Source organism: Bombus impatiens, unplaced genomic scaffold (assembly GCF_000188095.3).
Source record: "Bombus impatiens unplaced genomic scaffold, BIMP_2.2 scf_0197, whole genome shotgun sequence".
NCBI classification, from domain to species: Eukaryota; Metazoa; Arthropoda; class Insecta; order Hymenoptera; family Apidae; genus Bombus; species Bombus impatiens.
The window spans coordinates 2610506-2629853 of record NT_176616.1 but is presented as its reverse complement, the minus strand read 5'-3'; the positions used below and the strand labels follow the sequence as shown (position 1 = coordinate 2629853).

The 19348-nt window shown below is 31.8% G+C and overlaps 3 protein-coding genes across 7 annotated transcripts in view; 1 reads left to right on the top strand and 2 right to left on the bottom strand.

Annotated features, from left to right (window-relative positions):
• Positions 1-239: 239 nt before the first annotated feature.
• On the bottom strand, positions 240-11132 carry LOC100746769 (mucin-17). 4 transcript variants are annotated; one of them, XM_003487656.4, is made up of 16 exons: positions 10892-11132; positions 9666-10314; positions 9332-9512; positions 9166-9246; positions 7513-9078; positions 7194-7445; positions 7002-7103; positions 6687-6791; positions 6200-6344; positions 3605-6111; positions 3127-3537; positions 2806-3009; positions 2194-2729; positions 1882-2125; positions 1716-1818; positions 240-1634 (listed from the first exon to the last, which is right to left on the bottom strand). In XM_003487656.4, the coding sequence occupies exons 3-16, from the start codon at positions 9434-9436 to the stop codon at positions 895-897; spliced, it is 7101 nt and encodes a 2366-aa protein (XP_003487704.1). In that variant the 5' UTR covers positions 9437-9512; positions 9666-10314; positions 10892-11132; the 3' UTR covers positions 240-894. The 4 variants fall into 4 exon arrangements, with proteins under 4 accessions (XP_003487704.1, XP_033175516.1, XP_012238226.1 ...); XM_033319625.1 differs by having other exon boundaries at positions 895-1634; positions 9166-9222; XM_012382803.3 differs by lacking the exon at positions 10892-11132 and adding an exon at positions 10659-10833 and having other exon boundaries at positions 895-1634.
• Positions 11133-11645: 513 nt separating this feature from the next.
• Positions 11646-14681, bottom strand: LOC100746531 (PP2C-like domain-containing protein CG9801). Of its 2 annotated transcripts, none has more exons than XM_003487654.4 (7): positions 14313-14681; positions 13641-13947; positions 13319-13545; positions 13049-13249; positions 12643-12940; positions 12065-12554; positions 11646-11930 (listed from the first exon to the last, which is right to left on the bottom strand). In XM_003487654.4, exons 2-7 carry the CDS (start codon positions 13805-13807, stop codon positions 11715-11717), a joined length of 1599 nt encoding a protein of 532 aa, XP_003487702.2. In that variant the 5' UTR covers positions 13808-13947; positions 14313-14681; the 3' UTR covers positions 11646-11714. The 2 variants fall into 2 exon arrangements, with proteins under 2 accessions (XP_003487702.2, XP_012238234.1); XM_012382811.3 differs by having other exon boundaries at positions 14262-14387.
• The window catches only part of LOC100746414 (protein zyg-11 homolog B), a 5780-nt gene continuing 829 nt past the window's right edge, over positions 14398-19348 (top strand). The window contains exons 1-9 of the mRNA XM_024366041.2: positions 14398-14532; positions 15322-15569; positions 15774-15945; positions 16037-16231; positions 16318-16712; positions 16790-16935; positions 17247-17635; positions 17859-18228; positions 18394-18733. Of these exons, the coding sequence (XP_024221809.1) occupies positions 15437-15569; positions 15774-15945; positions 16037-16231; positions 16318-16712; positions 16790-16935; positions 17247-17635; positions 17859-18228; positions 18394-18733 (2140 nt within the window). The 5' untranslated portion in view covers positions 14398-14532; positions 15322-15436. The remainder of the gene's footprint in view (positions 14533-15321; positions 15570-15773; positions 15946-16036; positions 16232-16317; positions 16713-16789; positions 16936-17246; positions 17636-17858; positions 18229-18393; positions 18734-19348) is intronic.

The window sequence follows — 19348 nt, the reverse complement described above, 5'->3', positions numbered from 1 at the left end:
TCAGTCTCTTAAATCACTACTTTCTCTTTATACCATACATTCTCTTCATCAATGTAGTTGATGGTATTGACAATAATAATTGTAATAATAATATAATAATAATAATAATGATAATAGTAATGATAATGATAATAATATTAATGACAATTATAATGATAATAATAATAATAATAATCATAATAATAATAATAATACAATTATAATTCTGAGAATGTGAATCTCAATAACAATAATACAAATAATACCAATAATAATAATAATAATAATATTAATACACATTAAAAATGTATGTACAATTTACCGACCCAGTTTTAAGTATCTGTAAGATTTTTCTACAAGTACTACGGACAAAGTGGAATAAGTTGTTTTAAATAATTACTTTTTACAAAATTACATTACAAAGTGGCAGATTGAAAAATCTGAGCGAATTAACTATTTATTTTACTATCTAGCTATTAATCTATTTGTCTATCTATCCACATGTACAGCTGCTAAATTTAGGTAAACGCGATGGCTTTATTACAGCTAAACTACTGGAAAGTATACTTGTTTTTATATTATGAGTAGTTATTGCCATTGCAGACAAAAATTTTTGACAAATTTTGGAGAAGTATACAAAATTGGATAATCCAGATAGTCGTTTTAATTTATGTATAAATGAAATTAAAATTGTAGGATTTGTACAAATAACTTAGCAACAATTTGCAGGATTTCAAATATGCATTGCCAAAGATAATGTCGCATTCTTAATATCAAACATAGTTTTTATATTATTCACATAACCACAAAAAAATCACCAAAAAAATGTCTAGTTCTTAAAAATTTTTTAAACGAACAATTAGCATGATGTTCACCATTAACTTCACTTGTTTAACATACTTTATTAAAGGAGGGTCACGAGCCTAAAATGCTGCGGACTGCTTGGTCAAGCACTGTGTCCTTTGATTCACTGGATTGTGATGCACTGTTACCACTACTGCCAGATAATGTATTTGTAGGACGTTTTTTAAGATTAAGAATGCTATCAATGGCAGATTGTACCTGTGCGGTAATGTCATCATGTTCATTACCATTTCCACTTTCGGTTGTTACTTGAAGAGAGCCTGGACATTGAGTTTGAGAATGTAAGGCCAGTCCATCTAGGCTGTCTGTATCTTCTAACAAATCTCGCTCGAGATCAGTAGCACTATTCCAACGTTTTTCAAAATCTGGAGTACTATCCTGTTCACAATTGTCCTTTATTACTGCATTTTGAACTCCAGAAATACTCGTACTTGGTACAGTAGTACGACATTCACCATTTGCTCGTGTTCTTTCAGTTTTTGATGACCTTGTAACAGCCACAGCACATGCACTATTACTACCACTATTATTTATATTTTTACATTTAAACGAGTCTGTGGTAGATGGATATACACCAAGTTCTTTTTGTATTTCTACCCACTCATCATAATCACCACTAGTGCAATTTGTTGATTTAAGCATTGGTTTACATTCCATTTCATCACTTAGAAAGTCATCTTCTAACTCACGTTTTACAGATACATTAGTTAATGTTGGTGATAATTTCTCTTCTTCTGTAAGACCAGGTTCAACCTTTGGCACTAATGGCTTCTCTTCTTTTTTGAACTCTTCTATAAAATAAATACAAGAAAAAGATTATTATAATAAATAACATAACAGAAGAAATTTATTCATTAATATGTTAACTTTACCATTAACTTTAGCCTCTTGTTCTCGTAACCTATTTAATATACTTTGTTCTTCAGCAACAAAAGTTCTATCAATCATCATCAATTCCGACGTCCTCACTTCTCGCTGTAAGTTTAAATTAAGTGATTATTAAAATTTTAAGAATAAAATTACATATTTTTAACATACCATACTCTCCATCAGAAGAAGATACGTGTACTTGTTCATCATAGAATTGAATTTTGATAGTAAATGTTTGGCTGTTTCTTCAAACATCTCATCAGCTTTTGCCAAGTCCTTAGAACTAAGTACTTGCTCATTTAAACAATGATACCGTACAAGACGTTTACAAGCATCACGCTTACTCAAAAATGGAGTGTTTACATCTGGATTTATCGCACCGTTTTGATCAATTTTCAATTGTTGCTCTAATCTGTAAATATAAAAATAAAGATATATTCGTATGCGTATCATTATATTAAAATAAAAGATTATACTTACAAATCACTACGATTAATTTGTCTGCAAATTGGACTGGATGCAGGTCTTTTTATACCTTGTCTTGGACTTACTAAAGGACTTGAATTGTTGTTGGGACTAACGGTTTGTTTATTGGGATTACCACTGGTATTTACAGGACTTTGAATTCTTTGTGGTCCTTTGCCAATCACTCTAGGTGAGGCCACCTGTCCTGCAGGTGATCCACTTTGAACTTGTATTTGAATAGGTGAAGAAAGTTCTTGTTTAACAGGACTTGACATTTGTATATTTGGTTTTATGTCTAATGGGTCTGTTTGACATTGGGTTGATTGTTGCATTCCCATTTGTTGTGTTTGGACTGAAGGTGATTGTTGTGCGTTACTCTGTACAGTAGCTACAGAGGTAATTGGTGGTGAGAAAATTTGCATATTGGCAGAGGACGGACTCAATATCTGATTTCCATGATTTTGATAAATCTTGTGCTGTTTTGTGTGCGTTTGGTGTACATTTTGATTATTTTGTTGTACACATTGTTGTCCTTGCACATTTTGTGATATCTGTAAATTTCACCAATAAGTCATCAATAAAAACATAAATGAAAATTCAATTATGATATAAAAAATTATTATATACCGAAAGGTTATTCATATAACTGTTAGATGAATTATTCTGTACCGTCGAAGATGTACTTGGATTCAAGCTTTGTGAAGTTACCACAGTAGTAGATGGTTGTGTTTGAGTTTGTACAGCTGATGTCTGATTTTTATACGAATTCTGGGATATTATATTTGGTGCCATTGTTGAAACTGCATTCATACTAAAACCCGTTTCTGTACCCTATATAAAATAAAATTGCATAGCATTATACATTCTTTTTACATTACTTTACACTTTTTACATTATAAGTTACTACAAACTTTTTGCTTCTTGTATTAATAATATAACAAGACTTACACTACTAACGTGATGTGTTGAAGTACCGACAACCTTTCCACTTGCCACAATTTTTGCTTGGTCTTGATATAACTTTGTTAAAACAGTTTGATCTGGTTGTGAACCCGGTTTACGAGTTAATATAACTTGTATTTGAGATTGTATATTTTTTAATAATTGCTGTTTTTGAGCAGTAAGTTGAATAGTCTGTACTCTTTGAACCATTTGACCATTTGAAGGAACTGATAAATGATTTCCAGGAGAAGATGGAAGTACAGGACCATTTGTAATAATTTGAGAAGATTCACTCTTAATTGGATTTGTACTTTGAGACACTACAGTGTTTATTTTGTTAGAATTATCAACTTTCTGAAGATTAGTTGTATTTGTTGAAATCATTGTCGGGCGGGGAACCGTAATTGTTTTTGTCACCTGTTATTATATTAAATTAACAACAAAAAGGAGACTGAATAGAAAAATGGAAAAAACCTACACATACCTGGGTATTTCCAGAATTTTGAGTAGTAACAGCAGTTTTTGTTCTTTTAATAATTTTTGTCTTCTTTGGCTGGTTGTTACCTAAATTTCTGATTTGCTGTTGATTTAGATTGTCAATAAATTGACTAGGAAAACTAGAATTTTGAATTTGTATATGTTGTGGCATTTGCGAAGGAGCAGCTTGTACTACAATATTCTGTATATTATTTTGAATTGTAGGAGCTCCACCAGAACTATTTACAATTATTTGACTCGTTGGAGTATTGATTTGTACACCTTGTAAATTCTGATTATTTGCATCTGGCTCACCGATCACTATTTTCTGAGTTTGGTTTTGATTTTGTACCTGATTAGTTGCATTTAATTGTCCTGCTAAAAATTGTTGCAACAACTGTTGACTGATCAATTGCATTTGTCCGTTTGCATTTGCAATTAATAATTGTTCATTAGGATTTAAATTACTTAATGCATTTAAAATTTCAGGAGTAATTTTTGGTGCATTATTTAATATATTATTTGTTGTTGAATTAAGCATTGTTGCAGTTTGGGTTTCTACTTTCTGAGATTCATTTTGCTGCATAGCATTGGGAGGTGGAGCATTTGTAATCAGAATATTTTGATGTTGATTATTTTGCTGTGTATTTAGTCCTTGTTGTATAGCATTAACTGTATTCTGGGATTCAAAATGATGCGTATTCACAGAAGAAAATGTGTTTGCTGCAACAACTTTTTGTTGTTGTACATTAACGTTTTGTTGTTGTACATTTACATTTTGTTGCTGTACATTTACATTTTGTTGTACACTTGTATTATGCAAAATAGCAGATGTATTTTGTTGTTGCATACTCGTAATAACATTTTGCTGTGCATGAGTTAAATCACCAATGGCAGACTGCAAATTTTGTTCGATGTTTTGTACATTACTAGATGCATTTTGCTGTAAAACATTAATTGTATTTTGTTGAATACTAGAATGTTGTTGCAAAACATTCATAGCATCATGCTGCATTGCGGTATTGCAAGAACTTTGTTGTTGTAACATGTTTAAAGAATTATGTTGAGCATTTGATCCAGAAGTTTGAAGATTTTGTTCAAAAACTTGTTGGACATTCTGCGTTTGTACAGTCTGTGCTGTTATTTGCTGATGTTGATTATGCTGATATATTGGTGTTTCTTGTTGCAGTGTTATTGATTCCTGCTGATGACTTTGATTACTTTTTGTCACTGTGTGTTCATTTTGTACAGTTAAATTATTTGGTAAGGATTTTTGAACATGAGCAGCACTCTGAGATATTTTATTTAAATTTTGTCGCACGTTAGTACTAACACAAGCATTTGTAAGTCGCACTTGACTAGATTTCTGTGCAGAAACATTAGAATTTTGTTGATTAGTAGTCGTTTGACTTGTATTAGTCAATCGAGAATTTTGTACACTGAATGTAGTACACGAAGGTTTTGTTGCTAAAACATCAGAAGTTAGAACATTACTGTTTGGTTGTGGAAGGCTAGAATTAGATGACTGATTAGCTTTTGTTGTTGGTGTGAGATTTTGTACATTAATATTTTTCGATGCTTGCATATCCAATGTTTGTAGAGATACAAGATTGTTTTGAACACAAACATTTAACACAGGACTGGATTCTTGAGGAACATTTACACTTTTCTGTTGATTGTTTGATTTCGAGCATACTTGCACATGCTGTGGACTAGTAGCACAAGTAACACTTTGTGGAGCTGCAGAACTTACAGTAGTAGTAACTGCTGAAACACTGGATGATAAAGGTGATTTAACGAATTTTTGTCTCTGTAGCACAGTACTTTGTGTAGATTGTGTCGTCGTTTGTGCTTGTCCAAGAAGATGAGAAATAATTGGTGAATTTTGTCCACCACCTTGTGTTAATGATCGTATCAGTGCTTGAGCAGTAGCTTGATCCATTTCAGGCTGATTTAGTTCTGGAGTACGGTGTAAAACAACTCTTCCATCTTCTCCAAGAGCAAATCGTAATTGCCCTTGTACATTCTGCACAGGCATCTGAAGTTGGGCAACAAGTTGGCTATTAAATGTCTGAGATGCAGACGTTTGTGTGTTCGTTGTATTTGGTGCAGGTACTTGTATCAAATTCTGAGCAGAACTGGTAGGTATTGTAGGTACTTGGGATGAAAGTTGTCCCAGGTTTTGTCCCGAACTTGATTCAACTTGAACTTGACAAGAAACATCTGATTCAGTTGTAAGATCAGTATCAAAAATATCATCATCATCTCCAATTCCTGATATTTTCATTATACTAGCAAGATCCAGTCTTGGTGGTTCATCATCTTTCCGTTTTGCTTTCTTTTTCTTCTTTGCTTTTTTCTTAGGAGGTGGTAATAAAGTTTGCTCAACAACAGCTTGCGTACATGGAGTGTTACCAGTATTGGAACCTGAACCTACTTGTGAAATTTGTGGCTGAGGGCTTTGTACCATTGCATTTTGAATCACTATGGAATTACCAGTCCCTGAATTAGCAGCTATATTAAAAAATAAATAATTTTAATATAAATATTTTTTAACTCTTTTATATTTAAACAAATTTTCAAGTATATTATAAACACTTACAAGGTGCAGGACTAGAGGGAGTATGTCTAATTACTGGAGATGCAGCTGGAGGAAAACCATTAGGTACAGCAAAAAATGTAGGTGTAATGCCTTGTAACTGCATACCTTGTGCTGTGACGACTCTTACTAACTGCTGTTGTGTTAGCTATAAAAAAAAAAAAAGAAACAGATTTATACAAGAATATATTTCTTCCACTATATTAACAAAAAAAAAATTGTCTTCCTAATTTTGTTCATGTTATTATCCTAATATATTTTTCAATATTATAATATTATTTACACTAAAGTAACTTATCTGAAACTTGCAAAAATGCTAAATATAAAACACAAAACACATATAAGATCCAACTGTTGATATAGCATGTAAAAACGTTGATGAACTTAAGTAATATTTAAAATGACATATAAAAATAAATTCATAAAGTATTAAGTAAGCAATGATTGTGAACATGATGAAGTTGAATGGCTGAATGGATGAAACCATCACCTGTGCAGTATGTGTTTGTTGCTGGGCGCTTGCTGGCGTTCTTAGTATGAGCTGAACACCACCTGGTTGTTGCTGTACAATAACGGGTCCGGTTGACGGCAAAACCTATGTATGAAATGTGATAAACATATGAAGCACAAAGCAGATATTTGTGACACTAAAATGCATGTAAGCTTTTACAATAGATATCAAGCATATTAAAAATATTCCATATAATATTGATAACTGCTAAAACAGGCACAATGTGTAAACTTTTAAATGATCACATAACAAAGAGACATGCACATGATGAATATCTTAAACAGATGTTATTACCTGATTTAACAGTAGACCTTGTGCTGTTGGTATCATTGTAGCTGTTGTAGGATTTGGTTGTGGTCCAGCAAGAACTAACTGTGGCTGAGTTTGTTGTGTCACCTTATAATAATTCAATATTTCATGTTTTAATAGAAATAAATAATGTCTCTAAGATATTTCGAATAGAATAGACATTTCAAAATATATTACTTGATTTGTAATTGTAGTATTAACACGTTGTTGTTTTTGTTGTGGTCCAGCAGCTTGTTGATTTGGAGGTTTTGGTAAAATTTGTGGTGGCTGTTTTGCCGGTTTAGTCGCAGCTATTTGAATTTGTTGATTTCCAATTAAATGCGTCCTAGTAACCAACTGTGTTGGTGTTGATTGATACCCCTGTGGTGTACCATGAATTATTTGCAATACTTGCATTCCTTGCTGAAGTATTGGTGTATTGGGTCTAACCTGGAAATGAAATAAATGTTTGTGTTCAACTTTTTTTTATTTTACATTAATGTAAGTTGCTTCTTACCACAGGTGGACCAGGACTCCCACCAGGTGCTGGACTTCTGTTGTTCAGAGAGTTATTTCCACTTAACAGATGAGGACTTTTTGCAGGAGGATATGGACTAAGTACAGGACTCTGTATTTGGCTAACACTCATTGGACTCTGCATTGGACTTTGCATTTGTATATTAAAATTATTATTTGATGTCGATGTTCCAACAGGACTTGGACTATTTCTATTAGATTGTATTGAGTTTGATGCTGGACTTCTAAGTAATAGTCTGTTAGGACTAGGACTTGGTGTAGGTGGTGCAATATTAGATGCTGGACTTTTTAATGGTATTGAAAATGGACTGCTTGGAGAACTAATATTTTGACTTTGAATGTTCTGCATAGATTTTACAGTATTTATTGTACTGACCACATTTGATGGCTGAGATGAGCCCGTTAATGTTACTGATGAACTTAAACCAGGGTTAATTCCCTGTGAATACTGTCGCTGAGGTTGAAATCCAGTTGTCTGAGAAGAACTTAAAGAAGAAGTATGGCTCAGTGACATATTCGGTTCGTTTGATGCAGATATATGCTGCACATTAGATGTTGATACATTAGATAAATTTGAGTGCATTGTACCAAGATGTGGAATATTTGTAGTGAGATTCACGTTTGAAGCGTGATTCACATTTGCTGTGGTTGAATGAATTGGTTCGCTGGAAGTGCTCGTGAATATACTGGAACTTGTCAAGGTACCGGTATTTGACATTTGTGAAATAGTAGAAACGTTTGAATTCGGGTGCTGCGATATAGCAGAACTTGGTACATGTGCAATATTTGACCCAACGATGTGTGGTGCAATGCTTTGTATACTTTGTATGGCTTGGAATGGAAATTGTGTACTGCTGGAATTTAGACTAGTTTGAGTCAATCCAGTTGTTAAAGCATTAATAGGTCGATTGAGACCTTGATTTATACCAGAATTTATACTGGTAGTAGTTAAATTTGTATTTATATTTGGGGTAATAGCAGTTAAGCCAGATACACCAGAGCTTGGGGATGTAAAGTTTGTGCTCAAACTGGTAACATTCTGGTTTATGTTTGAATTTAAACTTGTCAAATTCTGATTTACATTGGTAATTCCAGTATTCACACTGGGCAATCCAGAATTTATATTTGTTGAATTTAATGTATTGAGCCTATTAATTTCAGTATTTATACTATTTATATCCTGTCCCAAACCAGATAAACCATTATTAATACTGTTTGAACCAATATTTGAAGTTAAATTTGAGTTTATGGTATTCAAGTGATTGAGGCTAGGATTTATTGTAGTTAGTCCTGTATTTATACTTGGCAGGCCCAAATTGAGCAGAGGATTTGATGTAGTGATAACATTAGATGTGAGGGATGTAAGGCTAGTATTTAGAAGTGATAGTGGCAATCCCATATTAAGGCCCACCCCAAAAGTGGGGGTGGCCGGGGGTAGGCCCATACCAGTCCCCGAGGGATTTATGGTACTCTGATTTAAATGGTTTAACTGGTTTACATATACTATATGGTTCCCAGTCGTTGACCTATTTCCTTGGTCTTGCGGCTGTAAGATTTTGTAATAGAAACAAATATTACTTACTTACTTTAATGATATATCTTTCCAAATAAATATATATTTTTAATTACTTACATTGTTTGATGTTTGTTGCAAAGCAAATGTCAATGATTGGCCACTCGAATTTTGAGCCTGCAATTGTTGTAACTGTTGTAACTGAAATAAATTGCAGTAAAAATATGATACTAAGTATTATATGAATTTTAGAGTATCATTGAAGGTTTATTTAAAAATTTCATACTTGTTGATGTGTCAAAACAGCAACAGGATTGTTACGCCGAGCAGTCGGGGAGGTTGTAGAGGATACTGAGTCCCCGAGAAGAGGGCGTGACTGAGGCTGCTGCATGCCCACGCAGCCCCTCTTTACTCCGGGCAGCGTCTAGCCACCTTTTCAGCTTATCTATGTTTGTTTCTATATACCCCTATATATTTGTAAGACATTATGAAAGTTATTAACTAAAATCAAGATAATAATAACTAAATTTAATATAAATATATAGCTATATAAAATTATACATAATTTCATATTTTAAGTTTTTAATAAATGTTGTATGTAAACCAATTGCAGAACTTACCACTCATAAATTACAACTCAATGACAGTAGAAGACTGTATTTGCGCTACGGCGCCATTCAACGCGTCTGCGACCTACGTCTCCTATTCCTGTCATGCATGTAACTTCTTATTTCATCTGTTGTTTAGGCAATACCCTTTTATGTTTTCAAAATATGTTTATTTACATGGATTGTTGATATTAGTTTTTAATATCACACTTTAATGTTACCCATGTTTTTATATTAATTTCTTGTATATAGTAGGTAGTTCTTTTTCGAACTACATTATCCATTAAAGAATAATTGCACAACTGCATTTTGAAAGTACTCTGACTTATCTTTAAAGCACATTTGTTGCAAAATTACATCCATGTATAAACACAATTGAACTACATTTTTCCATGACATAACATCAGAATTTGGGCATATAAAACAATTTTATCACTTTACAAATACTATATTCTGTATTATCCCAATTTATCAAATAACATTTAATAGATATCCTTTAGTAATCCATAGATATTCTTTAGTAATGTTTAAAGCATTAATATCAAGTCATTTTACATTTGAACTACAAACATAGTTCAGAACTGTTTCAAGTTTGGTGTTGTTTAAAAATGTCACATACACTACACTTATGGCTTCACAGATTCTATATTTAATTTGCACCCTGTAACATGTAAACAATATTCAATTAGTCATTGTAGATAGAATAACACTTTATAGTTTCATTCGAATAGCGTTACTTCTTTCGAATTTGCACTAAACTATTAATATTTAAGTTTGTTAGAACTTGTACTATAGAACAAAATACATAATACTACTGGGTAATAATGTCATGTACACTATGTCAGGAATCATGACAATTTTATGACACAATAACACTTGCATGTACAAGTAACCATTTTAAAGTGGAAAAAAAGTTTTGTAGAAAAATTCGACAGCTGGAAGCATATTTTGAGGTTATAACTTGCGCGCCTGTGTGCAAGCATACGTGCCACACAAGCCACTTACACGCATACAAGGGTCGCATACATCTCACTCTCACTTATAGGTACCAGCGGCGCGCGGATGCACACAACAAAAGCCCAACTGACAAGGCGTAAACAAAAGAAAAAGCAACCATCTGTGAAAAATTTTTCGGTTCGAATAGCTGAGAAACCCAAAGAAGGTATCCTGGATACAACTATTTCATATTGACGCGGAAAAATGCGAATAGCGTCGTGATGAAAAATTGTCAATATTACCTCCGCGAACGCGGTTTTGCCACCCGTGTTTTCTTCTCGCGATTTTACGTTTTTTCACACTTCTTTTTGCATGATTTTAGTTCTGGGCACAAAATTTTATTCTTTTACAAACAGAAACAATATAGATTAGGTACATAAGAGGAAAAATTCTACTTAAAATAATAAACTTCTCTGGTACACGACAGTTTCATGTACGCGTTACACTATTCGGTGGCAACGGCCATCATGTATTTGTCAAGGCTGCCATTAGCACAAGTCTATAAAATCCCAGAGCTTTTACCATTGGCGACACCTCGGTTATGGTACTGTAACTTTTTGCAGCACCCATTTAGCAAAATCTTTATCCTGATTGGCCAATATTTTACTTATGACCAATCAGTAAATAGAAAGTGTTGATGATCTTAATATGATAGCTTTTTCAAGATTTTAAACAATACAGATTCGCTAAACATTTTTATTCAATTATATCATAAGTACTTAGTAAACTCGACAATTATTATTATGAATAAGTGATTTTTGAAATTATTTGCCAACGCATTTACATTATGTATATACATAACGTAATGTAATACATAAATATATATATGTATATTTTACTTGCATACATCTATAAATTAAATTTATAATGAAATAAGTATTGCTACATGCTTATCTTTAAATGTATGTTTTTATTTTAAATAACAAAAAATTATATAAACAACTTAATCTCACAATAAAACATTAATTTCAACTCAATTCATTCATAAAATGTCACTGTTGAAGAAAATTCTAAAATTTATTAATTTTCTTACAAATTGAAACTGTAATTTGTTATTGTAATTAATTATAAACCATATTCTGAATTGATAGATCCAACTACATATGCTACAACTGTAGCATGATCTAATTTCCCAGGGATCATGGAAACCTTATCCAAAGTTTTTATTCGTCGAGTTCTCTGTTCTTGTTTGGAAAGCTGAATTAATTGGCCATCTTTATTTTGTGCATAATATAAATCTGTATCTTCCAATATTCGTCTTTTAGCGGCAGTTATGCGTACCTTATTATGTATAAAAATTAAATGTTAGTATTAAAATTAACATTACGCCTTATTCTTTTATAAAAAGATTAAAAGAACTTACAGTACATACATATTGTATTGCATTCATTACTATTAAATGGTAAATAACTTACTGCAAAATCTAAGAGGAGTTCGCAGAGATGTTTGGCACTATTACATGGTGGTCCTTCTCCAGATACACCCCTTCTTAACAAATCTTCCATTCTAAGCAATGTGAGCTCGTGTCTTTGATATGCCTCAACTACAGGCAAGTTAGATTTATTTCTATTACTATTGCCGGATTCTGTATGTCTCAAGTTTTCTGCAGACTTTCGACGTGTTTTTGATCTTCCTTCAGTGTGATTTTTTACATTTGAATCAGGTACGGAATTGTGACATGGTAAAATAGCAAATTTTCCGACTACAGGATCAAAATTATCCGAAATTCCATCACTAGTCAAAAATACAATATCTCCTTTCTCAACTTCGGTCATTGCAAGAGTCAAATTATTCAACTCAGGATTAGATCCATCCACAGGGCCTAAAGCTCCAAGGGCATCACGCATGTCACGCATACAGTGAATATCATGGGATCCTCTTGTTATTTCTCTTACACCAGTTTTTCTGTCAATATGAAATATTGTTTTTATCTTAAACAATATTCTACTTAGTATCAGTAGGGATAATTTATAAGTTCTTGTTTATGTATTACCTTGAATACACATAAGCTAAACTGTCACCAACATTACAGGTACATGCCATATATTTATTTTTTTCTGTATTAGAATCAGAATTTGGCAGTGGCAGAACTGCACACACAGTTAATGTTGTAAGCATTCCTTGTTCCTGCAAAATTAACGAATGTGCAGCATGGAATGAACGAAGTAGTGCTATAAAAACGTCTTTTGTTGTAGTCATTTCTCCATTAATCGAAGGACAAAAAAGTGCTTTATTTAAGTATTCTATACTTCCATGTACTGCAGACCTTGCTGCAATACTTGCTTTGGTACCTAATAATTTTATTTCATTATAAAACACGTATATATATGTATATGCATATATTGCCATATCTTTATATAATCTTATCTAAGATAGTCTACTATCATCTATAATCATACCCCAATTAACACCATCAGCAAGTGCTAAAATAGCTGAATTCGATCTTGCTACAATACCAAAACAATCTGCTATTGGTTCACCATTATTTGTATTATTTGTAGGATTTTTCTCATATAATGTAGTAGCAATTCCATAAGCCATTTCATGAGGATTAAACCAATCAGTAATACCAGCAATTGTAGGAGTTGTTGTTGTTGATGCTAGAGAAAATAATATTGTTAACGTATCTTGCTATTATTTCATAACTTTATAATGCCTTCAATACATACTATTTCTATACTGTTCTCCTTGATCTAACATATCAATGTAATCTATATCAATATCATTAATACTTAAATGTCTTTGTTGTACATTAACAGTTGTAAGTCCATTATCTGGACCTGTATGAGCGGAAACTACATCTCTATCTTGCTGAAAATTTCCAAGCTGCCTAATTGGAAGTTCCTCTGGATTTCTGCCATGCAAAATTGCTGGCCCTTCCTGTTTTGTTTCCAAACTGAAAATATATATATATATCAACATATGTCAACCCTTATTTAAGATATTAATAAATAAAAATTATACATATGCACATTGCAAAAAGATTATTACCCATCAAGATACCGTGTAATAAAACAACCACTTGTAAAATCTTGCGTTAATGATCTAGGACTACGTAAAGTCTGTTCTCCCTGACTTAAATTTTCGACAGCTCCAGCCAAATTGCTAATAGATAGTTGTCGCATGAAACCAGCAACCTTTTTTCGCAAACTTGGCATTCTTTTATGAAATAAAATTTAAATGCAAGCAAAATGATCAATGCCACATAACATACAACATGACGTTATAAAATGACTGACACATATCAGTGGGCACTTAAACCATGATTTTATTTTGGAAAACACGTTCCTATCTAAACCTTAAAAACAAAGAAATTTATATCACAGTTACAAACTATATATCGCCATTTCTATGAGATATTTAATAATTCATATTTATATCCATACTTATATATGTGAAAAATCTAATATAATGCAGAGTAAAAAAATGATTAAATAATTAGATGCATTACAACTCTTAAAATTGAAAACTTTTAAATCAGTTTCTTTGACATATTCATTATTCATTTAATTTTAGGATAGAATATTTATCATTCTATAATATAAAATAATCATTAAGTTCACTATAAACAAATACTTTTAAACAATCCTTATATAGACATTATAATCGTACCTAGAAAAAATTCTTATGTATATTATACAGAAGTGAAATCGTAATACATACTGAAAAGCACATCGTTTTCCACTTTACCGCCATATTGATAGTGTGTCAATAACCGATGAATTCCCTTACAAGTAATATTTATCTTCTATTATGTCTTCAAGAATGAAAAGATTTGTATAACTATTAAGGAATGTTCTCTAATTTTTACCTACAAATACTCTTCACAAAATAAATTTTTTTGATAAGGATAACAAATATGTCAGTTTTTTCTAATTCTGAGGTATGTATGTTTAAAATCATCATGAATCAACATAAAACGATTTTAGAAATTAAACCAAACAAAAAAATTATAGTAGACAATATACTTTTCTGATTGTATTATTGTACTTAATAATCATGTTCACATATTTAACAATATGTATCTATATCGTATTTTTTAATCTGTTTTGACACTTAGCAAGTCAATATGGCGTCCTCTTCACAGGTGAGAGACTACAATTTTCTGCAGTTGTTTTCACAATTGCGTTCAGTGCTATTTGCATAAATAAGTTTACATAATCATTTAATAATTTTTTAAGAATATTCTACTCGCGAAATAAAGTTTAGTGTATCTAATAAATAACTTGTTAATTTCATAATAAGTTTCTTTCGCTACGTGTTATACACAACGTGCTTAGATTACACAAACTGGTTAGAAATAAATATTTATTCCATTCGATGGACTTGTCATTATGTAATCATTATTTAAAATTCTGTCACCTGTATGTTAGGAATAAAATTATGTGTGTGGTTTTTTCTCGACGTTTCCTTTAAAAATCGTCGCGTATACAATTGTATCTCATTTTTTAAGTGTACATTTTCTACAGATGTAGAATGTTTTTTAATATTTTGTTATCATAAGAAAGTTAAATTGCATGTGATCTAATTTTTTTCGGATGACAGGTGTATCGATTTTCATAAACTTAGTGTATTTCATTTTATAGTGTATGTTTAATATTAGAAAACTTACATTCTAAACATAGTGCATCAGATGTATATACATGTATATATGTGTGTTCTATGTTAACAGATTCTTTAAAATAAATATGAAAGAATGAGATGTTAAACTATTTGAAATAATCAATTATTTAAAAAGCTATAGAGGAAATAAAGGAAGAATATTTGTGTGTAAACAAGAAAGTAAAATGTTTGAGTCACCGAAGAGCCTCCTTGAGGTTTGCATAGATTTTATTTGTAACAATGTCTTGGATTTGTGTGACGTACACCTAGGTGATACGGAAGAACATTCCCCTAATTCACTGGATACAAACACATGTAGTAAGTATTCATCATAATTATTTAAGAAAATATTTTTTCAATTATCTTATATTTTATTCATATTTTACTTCATTTTAAAATGTATTTAGATATTTCATTAGAGTTAGAGGAAGCTATTTTAATGCAAAAATTTGTTATAAGGTCTTAAATCAGTTAGTTAACTTTTAATAGATTGTAATAATACAGATATTTTAAATGCAATAGGTAAAGCATCTAACGATGGATCATCAAGTTCAGCTACAAGACTTAGTTTTAGACATCCAGATGCTTTTTTACCTGCTGAAGTATCAGAACAATTATTGGCTCACCTTTGTGAGAAAAAGACATTATCTGATTTAACAATTACACTTTTCAACGCAAAGTCCACAAGGTTAAGGTACTCATATCTCATTTTAAGTATGCAAATTTGATTGAAATGTAAAATCTACATAAAAAATGAAGTATTCACTATTTTTTATTATCCATAGACATGTACGGTTGAAAGATGCATCTACATTATCAGCGAAAGGCTTAAAAGTTTTAAAACAGCATAAAGTGGTAGATCTAATGGTAAATGGGTTGAAAATAACTGTTAATGATCTTATAAGTTGTTTAGGTGACTGGAGTTTACAAAATCTTAGATCATTAAGTGTAGCAAAAGGAAGTTTTATAGACTGTTCTCGGTATTTAATGCAATTAATTTATTTCTATAAATATAATTAAGTATTTTAAAATATTTAAATTATATATATCCATTATTTCATAATAGGTATTGTGTGGTAGTAACTTTAAGTAAATTGAGGTCACTGCATACATTAAATGTGTCATGTACAGAGTTTAATACACATGGTTTGGGGATAGTAGTTGAGGATCTTCCTCTTCTAGAAAGTTTAGACATTTCATGTACAAAGGTGAATGATATAACAGCACTGAAAAAGTGTAAAAATCGTCTAAAAACACTTAATATGTATAATGTGAAGATAGATGAAAATACAGATTTAGTCTCAGTATTATTGGAGCTGAATGAATTAAGGAATTTAGATATTTCGGATGAAAAAGATATGCATGCTCTTAACTGTATGTTTGTGCCCGGAAAGCCAGACATAGAAGATTTTTTGAAAGCTGTACATTGTATGCCATATTTAACTAGTTTAGATTTATCTGGTAATTATATAATTTATAATGTGTTTCTGTATAATATACAGATCAATTTAAGAACTTTGTCTTAATACTTAATATAGGTAGAAGTGATATAAATTCAAAAGATTTAAAAGAATTTATTAAAGCTCATACATATTTAAGGTTTTTGGGACTTGTAAGTACAGATGCTTGTTATGATGACAGTTTAACAAATCCCGCAGATGAATATTACAAGCCTGGACTTGTTGTAAGTATTATTAGGATATTCTATAGAAAGACAGTTATTAATAAAAAAATACAGTAGACTCCCATATAACATGATGAAAAAATAGCAACCAGTATTCATAAAAACGTAATAAATGCACCATATGACATGTTAGATAAATTTAACATTTTAAAATATTTTTTGACTTTAGCTTAGAAAAATATTTTTACCTGCGTTATACTGGGGTCCACTACATAAGATTTCCACAAATAAAATATCCTATCTTAACATTTAAATAGACAAATGATTGAAAATATACTTGTATGTTCTAAGATATTTAATGTTTACTGTAGGTTACTGGTACAGCCACAGAATCCCAAATTTTGGAAGGTTTGAGAAGATATACATGCAGACCACTTTATCTCGAGAAATGTTTATTTAATTTATTCCGTTTAACACACAACTTTCTTGAATCACGGATTGATGTTATAAAATTAGTGTTGCCTGCAATGAGAGAACATCCACAAGAAGTACGTGTACAGGTGCCATGTACTGCATGTCTTTATAATCTCACAAAAGGTGAATTCTCCATTATGATTCACCCATCAATTCTCAAACAAGTTGTTGAACTAACAATGATTGCAATGGAATGTTATCCAGCCAACTATCGACTTCAAATGAATACATTATTAATTTTGTGTAGTGACAGAATTCTACAGGAAATTACTTTTGACAAATACAGGTAATCAAAATTCATAAAATTATATCTTTTGCATTTTATTGGATTGGTAACTAAGTGATTGCGGATTTTGTCAATAGGTGGTATTGATAGTTGCCAATAGTTGCCAACCCAATAGAAAGCATAAATATTACTTTTGTCTAAAATTTTATGTATTTATTAATATATAATTGCATTCTTTAAATCTATCTACAATTTATAGTTCAATTATTTTCCATTTATGTAGATGCGCAAGATTAGTGTTAAATTCTTTGTTGACCTTTAACGAACCCTCAATGAATCGTATGTCTGTTGCCATTTGCTCCATATTGGCAGCAAAAATATCAACGGTGGAAACATCTATGCTTGGTGCTCAACCTCAATATATGTCTAAATTATTAGCAATGGTTAGGACTAAAGTTGAAACTAGATCAGTAGACATAACAATGAAGTTTACATTAAGTGCCCTATGGAATTTAACCGATGAAAGTGCTACAACATGTGAAGTCTTTCTAGATGAAGGTGGGATGGAATTGTTTCTGAAAGTGTTAGAAAGTTTCCAAGGACAGTTTAGTGTTGAAACTAAAGTACTCGGTTCATTAAACAATATAGCAGAGGTTTGTAATATAATTCATGATTTTATAAATGCAGTAAATTTAGTTTAATTTTTTTTATAATTATTATATAAGTAGTTATTACCTGGTTATGATTTAATCTATTAATGATTATAAGTACACATACACAGATTCGTATAATTGGCTATATTTTGTAATTCGTTATAGGTGGTTCATCTAAGACCAAGACTTATGCAACCTAGATTCATTTCTATGCTTTCTACGTTACTGACATCTGTACATATTGATGTATCTTATTTCGCAGCAGGTATTGCTGCACATTTACTTAGCGATGGTCCACATACATGGCCTATAATATCCTTAATGCCAAGTAGAGATGTATTATTAGAACAATTAGCATATACTATAACACATTGGCAAACTCCTCAAGGGGAAATGGTTGCATATAGAAGTTTCCATCCATTTTTCCCACTTCTTCATTGTTCAGATGCATATCCTGTTCAACTTTGGGCAGTTTGGGCAATACATCATGTATGCACAAAAAATCGTAAGTACATTTATATGAATGAATATACCTAATGCGATTATATATATGTCGGAGATGAAAGAACACCGGAGTCTTTGGAATTTTGGATAACCCCGCAACATTGTAATCTAAAGTCTACGATAGCTGTAATTAAACAATTGTAGTTATTCAATCCGATTGTAATTGTTCGCGAGTTGTGATAATGAGTTTGGGCTCGAGGCAACAGCCAGTCCGTAGCCGCGGTCAGGGGATGAACGCTTTGTCTAACAAAGGTATGGAGTAATTCTATAGCTCATCTTAAAAGAAATATTCGTGGCGATACGCGACAGTAAACATTCCAACGGTTTCTGTCCTGTGGCTCGCCACACGCAGACCCTATTCTTCGAGTCAGATGATTGCCAGATGTCGATGCGTCTCCGCAGTACATGTTCAGCTAGTCTGAGGGCCCGTCATAAATCTTAGGATTTAGTTGACTAAAGTATTTTTCAACGAACGGCGTCTCCCACTAGCAACTTTCCCTCGAGGGCGGCTAGCATATTTTTCTAACCACCGATGTGGAGATTGACCAATTAGTAGCAACGCCAATTTCCCTTACTTTCTGAACGAAGGCTTTTCTCGACGAATCCGATGATCTCG

Bases quoted from the DNA above. Each gene is read 5' to 3' on its own strand.
- LOC100746769 (XM_003487656.4), bottom strand. From the start codon at position 9,436: ATGCAGCAGCCTCAGTCACGCCCTCTTCTCGGGGACTCAGTATCCTCT. The intron at 7,446-7,512 runs GTAAGAAGCAAC...TTTCATTTCCAG, and splicing joins GGAGTCCTGGTCCACCTGTG to GTTAGACCCAATACACCAAT. The intron at 6,345-6,686 runs GTGATGGTTTCA...TTTTTTTTATAG, and splicing joins AACAAACACATACTGCACAG to CTAACACAACAGCAGTTAGT.
- LOC100746531 (XM_003487654.4), bottom strand. From the start codon at position 13,807: ATGCCAAGTTTGCGAAAAAAGGTTGCTGGTTTCATGCGACAACTATCT. The intron at 13,546-13,640 runs GTAATAATCTTT...ATATATTTTCAG, and splicing joins ATTACACGGTATCTTGATGG to TTTGGAAACAAAACAGGAAG. The intron at 12,555-12,642 runs GTAATACATAAA...TCATATTGACAG, and splicing joins TTAGCTTATGTGTATTCAAG to AAAAACTGGTGTAAGAGAAA.